The following is a 14337-nucleotide window of genomic DNA, read 5'->3' on the forward strand; positions in this document are numbered from 1 at the left end:
CTTCGTGGGCAGGATGATTCAGCAGGAGAAATTGGCAGGGAACTATTTTCTTCCTGATGTCAAGTGCAAAGAGATATTGCTTCAAATTGGTTGGCGTAGTGGTTAGTGCAACGCCTTTATAGTGCCAGCGATCGGGACTGAACCTGGATTCCAATCCCATGTTGTCTGTAAGGAGTTGGTACATTCTCCCCATGTCTGCATTGGTTTTCTCCGGGGCTCCGATTTCCTCTCTATGCTTGAAACGTACTGGGGGTGTAGGCTAATGAGGTGTAAATTAGGTGGCACAGACTCATGGCCTGTAATGGCCTGTTACCGGGCTGTATGTCTAAATTTAAAAATGTAATGAATCGACAATGCAACTCAGTCTCTGAACAGGCACAAATGCAAGCTTCATTTACACACTTTAACCCAACTGCTGCGGTTCATGTTGTCTAATGTCTGAAGAATAATTGAGAGTAGGAGTAGTTTCCCATTAGTTCTGAAGATTAGCATCATTTCCGTGGAATGTTTGTTAGTAGTGAGGGCCATTATTACAGTGAGGAAGATTACAGTAAATTGACAGTGGTCTACACTGAGATTGGATCTGTTGTAAACCCTTTCACTTACATGTATCTTGGCCTACATGCTGTCATGAAGCAAATATATGAAAAAGGCAAACTAATACGGGCAGCTGAATCTCCACTAAAGGAGTGAAAGTCTTTAAAGATGTCAAAGCCCTATAATCAATGGTCAGACAGAGAAATTTTGAATGAACTTCTCTGTGCATGCCTGTTTCTGGTTGTCTTACTAACAGTACAAGCAGAATCAGAGACGTGAAACTGAGTGATTTTCTAATCCTCTGGTGATGTGCATTGTTAAGGTGGTAGAGACCTCTGACAACCTGGAACACTTGTCAAGCAGCCAATATGGGTCAGTGAAGGTCTACTCAGCTGGTCAGATTTAAATCCCTCCATTGTCTTTGCTGTCCCTCACAACCCCCCCCCCCGCCCCCCTCCCTGGCCACCACTACAAAGCCCCTGGGTCTCTGCAATGTACTGTCCAGTCCTTTTGGTTCCCACCTATTTTGAAATCTCAACTGTCAGCTGACATATTTCAAATCGCTTGGCTCTGCCTTTCCTATATTGTTCCACTGCTCTAATCTCTCTATATTCAATTATAAAATAGAGTCCATAATTCTGAAAAGGTGAAAAGGGTACATGAGCAAAATGTTCAGGTGTTATCTGTGCGAAGTGTTGAAATGGACAAATTGGCTGAGAAAGTAGTTAAAAGGCTACGTGGTGCATTGGGTTTTATAAAGCAGAGTACAAAATCTCCAGAGTCACAAACATTTTCAAATCAGTAATGCAGGCACAACAGCCAGCTTGTGCCCATTCTGGGTGCCATATTGTGGAGAAGATGAGAATTCTTTGGAGAGGGTGCAGAAAAATTTTTTTTGGGGATTCTGGAGCTGAGAGGCCTTCAATTCTGTGGATTAATTGGAGAATCTGGTGATGTTCTTGGAAATGAGGATGCTGCGGGGAGATGTAAAAAGTATTTAAAATCATGAAGGATATGGATAGAATAAACAGAAATACATTCTTCCAGTCAGTAGAGGATTCAAGATGCGTTCTAAGTTCAAATTTATTGTCCGTATACGTGACATCACATATAACCCTGAGATTCTTTTTCCTGCGGGCGAGGATGATCTTTCATGCACCCAACACACCAATGGCATCATGAAGAAAGTATGTCAGCCCCTCTACTTCCTCAGGAGTTGGTGGAGCTTTGGTGTGACACCAGAAACCTTGGCAAATTTCCATAGAGGTGTGGTGGGAAGTGTGCTGACCGGCTGCATCATGGTCTGGTATGGAAACACCAATACCCCTGAGCATAAATCCCTCCAAAAGGTGATAGCCACAACCTAGGAAATTACAGGCATTGTTCCCCTTTCAGAATGGATCCATTCAGCTATTATGATTCCACAGAGTTACCTGTTACCTATTAAAACTGACCTCTTTAACAAAGTCACACATGGTCCCAACCATCAAAGTTTGTGTGAGAATGTTCCTGTGAACCATAATTACAATCAAAGCATTATGTGAATTCCTTTTGGTATTGCTGAATTGCATGTATAATGAAGGATGTGGTTCATACTGAAAGTTCCATGTTATCTCCGCAGATGCAATGGCTCTTGATAAAGAGTGGATTCCCTGGCTTTATTAACTTTTAAGTACATTGGTGAACAAATAGTCTAATCTATCACAGTAATTTACCTTGATACGTTGATGAAGCAATCAAGCCTAGAACGTTGGTTATATTATCATTGCTTTTGTCTATAAAGAATGCTATTTGACCCACCGAGTTTCTCCAGCACTTTCTTTTACAATAATATACTCTCTTTTCTGTGAAATATTTATTGTCCTTTGGGCCCTTCATTTGTTAAATCAAATCAGCTGATTTTTTTTTGTTTTCTACAGACTTAACTCTATTGATGTGAAGTACCAGATATGGAAGTTGGGAGTTGTGTTTACAGACAATGTAAGTAATAAGTGGAAGACAGAAAGGAAACTTTCCCTGAATAAGATATTCTCAGAAATATTTTTATATGACATCTGTAAAAGATATTGCTGAGTCCCTTGGGGTATTGATCACCTAATTGTAACCTAGATATCATTAAGCTGGAAATAGAGCAGAAAAGGTTTACGAGAACGTTAACAGGACTGGTGGAGTTGAATCACAAGAGGAGTCCACTTTGTTTTTGCTCATATCTGACCATCCCACCACCTTCATGTTACCACCATAGACCATTCCCAGCTGAGTTGCAAATTGGTTAACCACTTACGCTCTATCGCCAGAAATGACTTTTATTAAATATCTTCTGAAAGTCCATCAAGCAAGATACTGCATTCCCTTCATCATTCATCCTTGTAACCTCATCAACTTTATGGGCATCAGCTTTTGATTTCCACATTTTAATTTAAACTGAATTTGATTCAACAAACCTTCATGCTGCTGATTTAACTGGAATTCACTGGAATCTTTACCTTGACTTGTCCTACACATATATCACTATCTTGACCCCTCTACTGACTGGAATTGTTTGACCTCCACTGTTTAATTGCTCAAGTTTGCCTTCATTCTCATTGTGACTACTGAAAGCAGTGGTGCACTGGATCTGCGAGAGTACAAAGCATTTGAGATGGCCAACAATTTTCTAATTCCATTCACGTATCATTCATAATGTTCTTTTAAAGCATGCACTGTTCATTTAGGAGTGAATTTACATAACTGAATTTAACGTGCAAAAAGTTCATCTTGTGAAATGTGTTGTGAATACTCAACTGTAGATCAATGGCAATGAGGAGTTTGCTTTTATTTGACAAAATTTAGTCTCAGAGTACCAAGCATTATGATTCCTGCAGGAGACATTTCCTCATGGCCATTATCTAATCCCTGGCCATTTATTAGTTGTGGAATCATGAGATTGCTGAGTGTTAGTGGCAGGTTTTGCTGAAAACTGACAAACTGAACATGTAAGCAGGATCAATCATGCTTAAGTCATGCAATACTCATTTCTTCTAACAGCGTTTACTCTTTAAGCAAGGCTTTATGTGGAATTTCAAGAATAATTCTGTGGACATAAGTAGCATATTGCACATTTTCTTAACAGGAGATTTTGAGGAAATTCCAGTCCTTTAAGTTTCATTTCTTCTTAGTTAAAAATCCTGTTTACCTATTTTTGAGACAGACTGGCGAATTATGCCATTTATCTTTGCTAACAAGAAGTAGTTGGTTTTCATCAATTTCCTGAACATTGAGAAACACTTTTTATAAATTGAGCCATGATTTAAAAATGTCTTACAAGAACATTGAGACCTGGATTTCTAAGGAGATACTTTCAGTCTCCAACCATAACTTTAATTGATTCAGTTTAAAGTGATACATCGGGTTCATATGTCAAAAGATAAATTGGCCCTTATCTTTCCTAATGTTAGTCCTTTCTGTGATAGATGTAAATCGCAAATGGCCACACTAATGCATATGTTTTGGTCTTGCTCTGTATTGAAGAAGTATTGGATAGATATTTTCAAGACTTTGTTAATTATACTGGGTATTAGTTTGCAACCGAATCCATTGACTGCTATTTTTGGAATTATAGTTCCAGAGGTGGGTCAATTCCCACCTCTGCACATCCGGTTGTACCCTTTACTTCATTGATGTCCAGAAGAGCCACTTTATTTAAATGGAAAGATCCTAATTCAACTACTTTGATCCAATGGCTCTCTCAAGTTATGTCATGTTTAAGTTTAGAAGCTCCATTTTTGATACCTCTTCATTCTTTTATAAACTATTTTCATATGAGTTCTTCTATATTTTGACTTCGCCTTCCAGACTGTTCTGGGTTTCTGTTTTCCATTGGCAAGGGGGAGATATGAAGTTTGTACTGATCTGTTGTAGTGAACTCTCAGTTTAGGCTGCCCAGCATTTTTTTTTTGTTTATTTTGGTAGGTTTGATGGGGTTTTAACAATTTTTTTCTCAATGTTTTGAATATTCCAAATTGAGGAGAAAGGGATAATATTGTTCAAAATGTTATAATGTTATACATTGTATAATGTATTGCAATATATTGATGTTTCTGTTTTAACTATTCGATTCTGGATTCTATTCTCTTCATGTATTGTTTACTATAACATTTAATAAAAAGATTTAAAAAAATAATTTCAATTGGAGATCAGCATAACACACTCTGTAATTCTATTGGCAATAGACACAGGCAAATTCCATTTAATGCAAACAGGGCAGTGTTGGGACCCTTTATGGAATTTCAGGAGCCTCATCAGATGTTTTGAATTTTTGGTCCTCTGGGATAACAACACAAGCTACCAGATGGAATTGGGCCACTTTGGTCATCTTAAAATTGCATTTACATGCCACCTGCCTTCTACTTGTGTTGTGGTGAGGTAACTATATGCTAAGTATTTCTTTCATCGATTCATTGCTCGGAATTGAGACTTATCGGCAAGGCCAGCATTTATTGCCCCTCAGTAACTGGACTTGAGAAGGAGGGAGAGAGACTGTCTTGAATCACTTCTGTCATTCTGCTGAAAAGGCAATACTGCGAATTTGAAGGACAGATTGGACAGTGTGCCAGTTAGTCACCCTCTTTCAAGAACAAAGAGTGGAATATTAACGTTTGTCCTGTTCACAGACATCTACAAGCAGAAACAGAATGCTGCTGGGCCTCATGTTGGCAATGGATTTCTGCTGTGGTCTGCTTGTAATTTCTGTTTCTCTTTGTTTACAGTCATTCTTGTACCTTGCCTGGTACATGACCATGTCAGTTCTGGGACATTATAACAACTTCTTCTTTGCTGCCCATTTGCTGGATATTGCAATGGGATTTAAAACTTTGCGGACTATCCTATCTTCAGTGACGCATAATGGAAAACAGGTACCAAAATGAGGACATGTGGAAATTAATAGAAAAATGCAAATCCCCTGCACTGTATGAGTGAGACCTTTCCACCCGCAGCAAGTGGTTCTACAAACTTAAAATGTAAAGTGATCCAATTTAAGTGTGCATGTTTTATAAATTAAAGAATGTCAGATAAATTAACATTAAATATAATTTTTTTAAACATTAGTCATATAGCACAGTAACAGGCCCTTCTGGCCCATGAGCCTGTGCTGTCCAAATACCCCAATCAGCCTACAACCCCCGTACCATTTGAAACATGGGAGGAAACCCACGCAGACACGGGGAGAATGTACAAACACCTCTGTAATAGTGTAATACTGTAATAGTGTTGTGCGAGCTGCTACACTAACCTTGCCATATAGAATCAGACAGTATGGAAACTGCCCTTTGGCCCATAGAAGCAGCCTTTTATATTCATCCACTATTAATCCCCATATTCTCATCAACTTTCCCCAGAATCTATCACTCACCTTCACATTAGGGGCAATTTATAGTGGTCAATTCTCCATTGAAACCACATTTCAGGGATGTAGGGGGAAACTGGAGCACCTGGCCGAACCCCACACGGTCAGCGAGCAAATAGGCAAATTCCACACAAGACACTCTGGAGGCTGGGATTGAACCTTGGTCACTGGAGCGATGAAGCACCAGCTTTAAAGGTGGTTGAAAGAAACTGGGGAAACTTCTTAAGCACTGAATGAATTCGAAATGAAACAACCATTGGAAAGACCTTTCCTCAGATTGCCTTTTAAGGCACTGGCAAAACAATCCATTGTAAATGCATCTTACAAGGGAGAGTATGGTCATCAAGGGAGAAAGAGGGAGTGAGGGATGAGTCAGAGTAGTAAAGGCTTTGGCTCAACAGGCTTCGACGAGAACCGGTAAGAGGCGAGGGATAGTAAGATTTGAAGTAAATAAGGAACAAAAAGGATTTTAGCAGGTGGGCCCAGGTAGGGAAGGTTTTAGATATATATTTTGTTTCTCTAGTCCTAAACAGTGGGAATGGCAGCCAAGACAGGAGAATGCTCCTTTTGCAAAATGGGGCTTCAGTGAAGCCAGAAGAATCCCAACAACTTCATCTGCGATAATTACATCCAGCAGCAGCTTCTGACAAGCCGAGTTAAGGAATTGGAGCTGAAGTTAGATGAATTCTGGATCATTTTGGAGACAGAAGGGGTGAGAGACAGGAGTTACAGGGACACAATCATACCTAGGAAGCAGGAGGAGGGTAGATGGATGACAGTAAGGAGAGGGAAAGAGAACAGGCAGGCAGTGCAGGGCACCACTTTGGCCATTCCCCTCAATAACAAGTATATAATTTTGGATACTTTGTGGGGGAGGGGGACCACCTACCAGGGACAAACCACGGTGATTGGGTCTCTGCATGGAGTCAGGTCCTGTGGCTAAGAAGGGAAGGGAGGAGAAGAGGCAAGCTGTAGTGATAGGGGATTCCATAGTTAGGGGGACAGATAAGAGGTTCTGTGGAAGAGATTGAATATCCCAGATGGTATGTTGCCTCTCTGGTGCCAGGGTCCAAAATATCTCAGATCGCCTTCACAGGATTCTCAGGAGTGAGATGAGCAGCAAAATACCGTGGTCCATCAAGGGATCAATGACTTGGGTAGGAAGGGTGAGAAGGTCCTACTAGGAAGAGTTTAGGGAGTTATGTGCTAGGTTGAAGGACAGGACCTCCAGACTTAGAGGCTCCAATAGCTCAGTGGTTAGAGCACTGATCTTGTAAACTAGAGGTCATGAGTTTGTTCCTCACTGGGGCCTCATTTCTGTGAGGGGCGCTGGACAAAGTAGCGACTCTCTGTCTTCTGTATGGTACACAAAGTTAAAGAATTTCATGTATGTTACATTCTAAATGTAATATTACGTGACAATAATGGAACCTTTACCCTTTACTTTTTACCTTGTGATCTCAGAATTGCTACCCGTGCCACGTGCTAGTGAGGTTAGACATAGGAGGATAATACAGCTTAAAACGTTGCTAAAGATGTGTTGCAGGAGGGAGGGCTTCAGGTTTCTAGATTATTAGGCTCCCTTCCAGGGAAGGTGGGATTTGACTGACAGCTCAGTTTGTATCTGAACTGGAGGGGGACTAAAATACTTGTGGGAAGGTTTGCTCATGCTGCTCTGGTGGGCTAAACTAGATTTGCAGGGGGATGGGCACCAGAGTGCCAAAGCGATAGAGGAGTAGAGGACGGAAAAAAAATGTGAAAATTCCATGCACCGTTCGAAGTCAATGGGTTTTACATGGGGGAAGTGTTCTCAGCTGCTTCCATTTCAATGCAAGGAGTATTGTAGGAAAGGCAGATGAGCTTAGAGCATGGATTGGCATGTGGAATTAGGACATTGTGGCCATTAATGAGACTTGGTTGCAGGAGGGGCAGGACTGGGAGCTCAGTGTTCTGGCCTTGTGTTTCTTGAGAGATGATAGAATGGGGTGGGGGGTGGGGAATGAAAAGGGGAGGAGTAGCATTGCTAATAAGGGAAAATATCACAACTGAGCTCAGGCAGGACAGACCAGAGGGCTTGTCTGCTGAGGCCATATGGGTGGAGCTGATTAACAGGAAAGGTATGACCACATTCATGGGGTTGATTGCTCAATGTCAATGAGAATTGGAGGAGAAAATCTGAAGAGAGATAGCAGACAGCTGTAGGAAATATCAGGTTGTGATATTAGGAGATTTTAATTTTCCACATATTGACTGGGATCCCATGCCATAAAAGGCCTGAATGACTTGAAGTTTGTCAAATGTGTTCACGATCATTTTCTAAATCAATATATAGAGATACCAACTAGAGAGAATGCAAGACTGGATCTCCTATTAGGGAAAGAGACAGGACAGGTGACATGGGAACATTTTGGGTCCAGTGATCATAATACCATTAGTTTCAAGTTAATTATGGAGAAGGGCAGGTTGAGGTTCTAAATTGGAGATAAGCCAATTTTGAGGAAATGAGAAAGGATATAGAATGTGGGGATTATTTTCGAGCAAGGATGTGTGAGCTTAGTGGAAGACCTTCAAAGGTGAAATTTAGAGAGTACATAGTTTGCTCAGGATTAAAGGCAAGGTTGGCAGGCATAGGGAACCTGGGTTTTCGAGGGATATTGTGGATCTGGTTTGGAAGGAGAGAGACGTGTGTAACAGGCATAGGTCACATGGAGCAAATGAAGTGCTTGAGGAGCATACAGAATGCAAAAAAAAGCTCAAAGAAATCAGGAAGGCTAAAAGAAGATATGAGGTTGCTTTGCAGAAAATATGAAGGAAAATCCTAAAGGTTTCTACAAGTATATTAAGGGCAAAAGGATAGTAAGAGACAAAATTTGTCCCCTTGAAGATCAGAATGGTCAGCTTTGTATGGAGCCAAAAAAAAATGCAGGAGATCTTAAATAATTTCTTTTATCTGTATTCACTCAGGAAATGGGCACAGAGTCATGGGAAGTAAGGAAAACAAGCAGTTAATTAATGGAACCTATACAGATCAAAGAGGAGAAAATGCTTACTGTTTCAAACCAAACAAGGGTGGATAAATCCCCAGGGTCTGAAAAGATGAACCTTGAGGCAGGCTAGTGTAGAAATTTCAGGGGTTCCTTAGCTGGAGGATTGGAGGGTAGCTCACGTTGTTTTGTTGTTTAAAAAGGGGTCCAAAATAACCTTAGAAATTAGAAGCCGGTGAGCCTGACGTCAGTAGTAGGTAAATTATTGGAAGGTGTTCTAAGAGATTTAATAAACAATTATTTGGATAGCCTGAAACTGATTTGAATAGTCAACATGGCTTTGTGCATGGCAGATCATATTTAACCATTCTTACAGAGTTTTTTTTGAGGCTGTTACCAGGAAAGTTGACAAAGGAAATTCTATGAATGTCATCTTCATGGACTTTAGTAAGGCCTTTGACAAGATCCCACATGAGAGGTAATTCAGAAAAGTACAGGTATTTGATGGGTATTCATAGCAAAGTAGTGAAATGGATTTGAAAATGGCTGGATGGAAGAAAGCAGAGATTAGAGGTGGATGATTGCTTCTAAGATTGGAGGCCTGTGACTAATGGTTTGCCTCGTGGATTGATGCTGGGACCATTGTTGTTTGTCATCTATATCAATTATCTGGATGATAATGTGATAAATTGGATCAGCAAATTTGCAGATGACACCAAGATTGGAGGCATTGCGGACAGCAAATGAGGTTTTCAAATTTTGCATAGGGATCTAGATCAGCTGGAAAATTGGGCAAAAAAATGGCAGATGGAATTTAATGTGGACAAATGTGACGTGCTGCATTTTGGAAGGACAAAACCAAGAAAGGGCATACACAGTAAATGGTAGGGCAATGTGGAATGCAGTAGAACAAAGGGTATCTGGGAATACCATTACATAATTCCCTGAAAGTGGTGTCACAGGTGGATGGGGTTGTAAAAAGAGCTTTTGCCATATTGGCTTTCATTAATCAAAGTATTGAGTATAGGAGCTGGGATGTTATGGAAAAGTTGTCTAAGACATTGGTGAGGCCAAATTTGGAGTATTGTGTTTAGTTTTGGTCACCCAATTACAGGAAAGATATCAAGAAGATAGAAAGAGTGTAGAAAAGATTTCCTGGGATGTTTCTGGGACTTCAGAAACTGAGTTACATGGAAAGATCAAACAGGTTAGGATTTTATTCCCTGGAGCATAGAAGAATTGAGGGGAGATTTGATGGAGGTATTTAAATTTATGAGGGGGATAGAGAGAATAAATGTAGATGGGCTTTTTTCCACTGAGGGTAGGTGAGATACAAACCAGAGGACATGGGTTAAGAGTAAAAGGGGAAAATTTTTTAACAGGAACCTGAGGGGAACTTCTTTCACACAGATGGTGGGGAGAGTGTGGAAGGAGCTGCCAGCTGAAGTGGTGAATGCAGGCTCAATTTTAAAATTTAAGAAGAAATTGGACAAGTACGTGGATGGGAGAGGTATGGAGGGCTTCAGATCAGTGGGAATAGACAAGAAAAATGGTTTGGCACAGACTAGAAGGGCCAAAGGGGCCCGTTTCTGTGCTGTAGCATTCTTTGGTTCGATGACTCTACAATTTTTCATAATATATGATCCTTAATTATTTTACAATGGTCCTGACATTTTCTTTTATTCTCTCCTTACTCCCATGCAGCTGGTTTTAACTGTGGGCTTATTGGCCGTTGTAGTGTACCTATACACTGTGGTTGCTTTTAATTTCTTCCGCAAATTCTACAACAAAAGTGAAGATGGAGACACACCAGATATGAAGTGTGATGATATGCTAACAGTAAGTGGCATTCTGTTGGTCATTGAATTCACTTGTCTGACCATTATATTTGACAGCATATAAGACCTCCCTTTTCTCCTAAAAAAAATCACTTGAAACCCCCCTCCCCCACCTTCCGGGTCTAATATGCGAAAGTGACATTTTGGTACCACCACCTTGTGTTGCGCACTGAAATACAGGTGTAGTGGTAGCTTTTATCCACAAGGTGGCAACAGGACGAAAGTGCTCAAGCACGTGTGAGTGGGTGAAGACATCTTGGGAAATTGTAAGAGCCGGAATTATTGTTAAGGCATTTAGGAAGTGTGTAATTGGTAATGCCCTTGATGACACTAAAGACAATGCATTATTTGAAGACCGTGATACCAGCAGTAGTGATGATTATTTTTTGGGCTTTGATGGTGATGTGGCTGATGAATGTTCAGGCTTTCAAGACGATTAAAGTTTTTCATGTTTCCCAAACCTTTTATTGTGTTTTTGTTTATGATATTTACTTGCAATAATGTTCTCTTATTTTGTTAATTACAATAGTATTATTATTGAAACAATTGTTACCGTTGGCCTGGTCACAGGTTTTATCTGGAAATACACTAAAACAAATTTTTCCTAAAATTTCCCACTAAAATGGTGGAGGGGGTCTTATATGCTGTCAAATATGGTTAAATGTGTGTTTGATTTAAATGATGCAGATATGAGGCTCTCGAGATGCCATGATTACGCATGGAATAGAGGGAGATGGTTCATGCGCAAGCCGAAGGGATTTAATTTATTTTGGCACCAACATTGTTTTATATTGTAAACCAAATGAATATTGTGAAGAGGAGAAGGAGAATGTCTTTCTGCCCCTTGTGCCTGTTCTGCCACCCAATAACATTGTGGCTAATCTGATATGGGCCTCTACTCCATTAACGTGCCTGTGTCTTGTTACTCTTGAGTCCAAAGGTCTGACTGTCTCGTCCTTGCACATAATCGATGAGTCAGTCCACACGTCTCTCTCTGGATGAATTTTACAGATCCATGACCCACTGAATTAAATGGGAAACATCTAATTGTTGTTCGCCATTGCCCCATGAGGTGAAAAATCAAGCCATCCACATTGCCAATCCTTTCAATAACATCACTTTTCCTTCTTAGCAACCCCAAAGTGTATACTGTAAGCTCGACCTGCCTAACTTCTCCGCATCAAAATAATTCTTTTATCTTAGAAATCATCGATATTCTCTGATCTGCCCTCGGTGAAAGTTCTTTCTTTTATTTTCTTTCAGAAGAAAATCTTTTATTTGTGATTCAATATGAATCTGAAAGTAAAAAAATGTCATTTCATTTGAGCTGATTTGATGAAGGATTCAGTTCTTTTCCAAATAAATTAGTTTTTAGTATTTTAGAAGTGGAGCAGAGATGGGTGGAACAAAGGAGTTCTTTTTGATAGAGTGAGTTCAATGTATCATTTAGAATTAGTTTATATTTCTCTGTACTTGTGTTATTTAGTTACAAAACAGAAATCCCAAAAGCCCAACTTTTTGGAGCTAACCTAATTGTCTCCCTCAGCTGGTCCCATTTGCCTGACCATGGCCCATGTCTCTCTACCTTTTCTATCCATGTACCTGTCCAAATGTCTTTTAAGCATTATAAATGTATCTTCCTCAACCACTTTCTCTGGCAGCACATTCCACATAACTACCAGCCATTGTGTGGGGAAAAAAAAGTGCCTCTCAGATTCCCTTTAAATCGTTCCCTTTTTGTCTAAAATCTCTGCCCTTTAGTTTTAGACTCCCCTTGGAAAATAGACTATGAACATTCACTTTGTCAATGCCCCTCAATATTTTGTATAACTCTACCATATAGGTCACCCCAAACCTTCCTCTGTTCCATGTTAAAAAAAAAGCCTTGCTCTCTCTTGTCTCTCCTTATAATTCAACCCATCCAGTGCCCATATCACCTTTGTGATTTTTTTCTCCACTCTTACCAGCGTAATGACATTCTTCCTGTTGCTAATAGTCCAGAACTACTCACACAACATTCTCAACAATATGTATGAAGTATCCAATAATGTGTGTCGAGGAATACGTTGCTTCAGTTTATGTAATTTCTCTCAGCTTCCCTTCATTTTTTTTTTGCCACAAATGTGTGAGTGAATAGGAGAACCTCCATGTAAATCCACCTGAAAGTTACACTAGATGGGTTAACCACACTGCAACTCACTTTTCATGAAATTTTACTGAAGCACAATTCATTATCTCCAATGCTACATGCAATAACTCAACCAAAGAAAGTGATAGAAAAGCTGTGACTTATTTTGAAAATGGATTTATAGACTTATAGAAAAAGGCCAATAGGTCCATTATATCCAAGTCACTGCTATTTAAAAATACTATAGTTCTTTCGATTATAAATTAGTTTGGAATGAAATGTTGATCATTTTTAGCAGAAAGAAATGACAAAGTAGATAATTTAGACAACATCTGTCAAAACTGAGGCTTAACTGAGCTGTTATTTTTGTCTCAGTGCTACATGTTCCACATGTATGTGGGTGTTCGTGCTGGTGGAGGAATTGGCGATGAGATTGAAGACCCTGCTGGAGATGAATATGAAATCTATCGAATCATTTTTGACATCACCTTCTTTTTCTTTGTAATTGTCATCCTGTTGGCCATCATTCAAGGTATGAAATCCTTTGTTAGGACCGTTTATGACTAATTAGCAGTGTTCACAATCTTTCATTCATGTAAATATTTCGCTTCATGTAACTGTTAAGCACTCAGAACAGCCCAGGATCAGGCCATTCTGTCTACCACGTCCTTGTCCAGTCTGATGCTGATTTAAACTAATTTAATCCTCCAGGGCATGGTCTTTATCTCTCCTGCTCCTGCTGTTTAAAGTGCTAGCCTCATCTGGCAATGCGTTCCATGAACCTCGGACGCTTCTTTATTGTAGAGCTTGTCGAAAGAATCAAAGACTTGTTGATCCAACCCAAGGCTTTTATTAGCAAAAGACAGGAGCTCTTCACAGGGGGCCGACCAGTCCGGAATGATCCGACCTGGCTAGGGACACAACCCTTTAAGGCCCAGACAGTAGGCGTGGCTTAGCTCTCAGCCAATCGCTGTAAGCACAGTCTAGATACTGTAACTATATACACTATATACATTGGTGATAGATCTGTACTATCACATTTATAAAACAAAAACTTGCCTTGCAAATCATATTTAAACTTTCTCAAGTCAAGTCAAATTTGTTGTCATCTGATTTCACGGATACAACCCGACAAAATAGCATTCTCCGGTCCTCAGTGCAAAACATGCAGACACATAGCCAGGCTCTTTAAATCTCCCTCTCACTTTAAACCAATGTCCGTTTGTATTTGATATTTCCACCCTGGAAGAAAGACTCTGACTATCACCCAATCTATACTTCTCAAAATTTTACATACACCTATCAGGTTGCCCCTTCACTTCCAATGGGTAGTGATTTCCATTTATGCATCACCCTGTGGGAAAAGCAGTTCCTCCTCCTCTTCATTCTAGATCCTGGACCCTTGAGGCTATGTCCCTTAGTTTGTGACACTCCCACCAATGGGATCAAACTTGCCTTCCTCTA

At 40.1% G+C, this 14337-nt stretch overlaps 1 protein-coding gene across 1 annotated transcript in view; it reads left to right on the plus strand.

Moving 5' to 3' along the window:
* The window catches only part of ryr2a (ryanodine receptor 2a (cardiac)), a 612110-nt gene that overhangs the window by 576460 nt on the left and 21313 nt on the right, over nucleotides 1–14337 (plus strand). The window contains exons 96-99 of the mRNA XM_069936123.1: nucleotides 2457–2517; nucleotides 5286–5432; nucleotides 10612–10746; nucleotides 13249–13405. Coding sequence (XP_069792224.1) covers nucleotides 2457–2517; nucleotides 5286–5432; nucleotides 10612–10746; nucleotides 13249–13405 — 500 coding nt within the window. The remainder of the gene's footprint in view (nucleotides 1–2456; nucleotides 2518–5285; nucleotides 5433–10611; nucleotides 10747–13248; nucleotides 13406–14337) is intronic.

This window comes from Narcine bancroftii, chromosome 4 (assembly GCF_036971445.1).
Source record: "Narcine bancroftii isolate sNarBan1 chromosome 4, sNarBan1.hap1, whole genome shotgun sequence".
Taxonomy (NCBI): Eukaryota; Metazoa; Chordata; class Chondrichthyes; order Torpediniformes; family Narcinidae; genus Narcine; species Narcine bancroftii.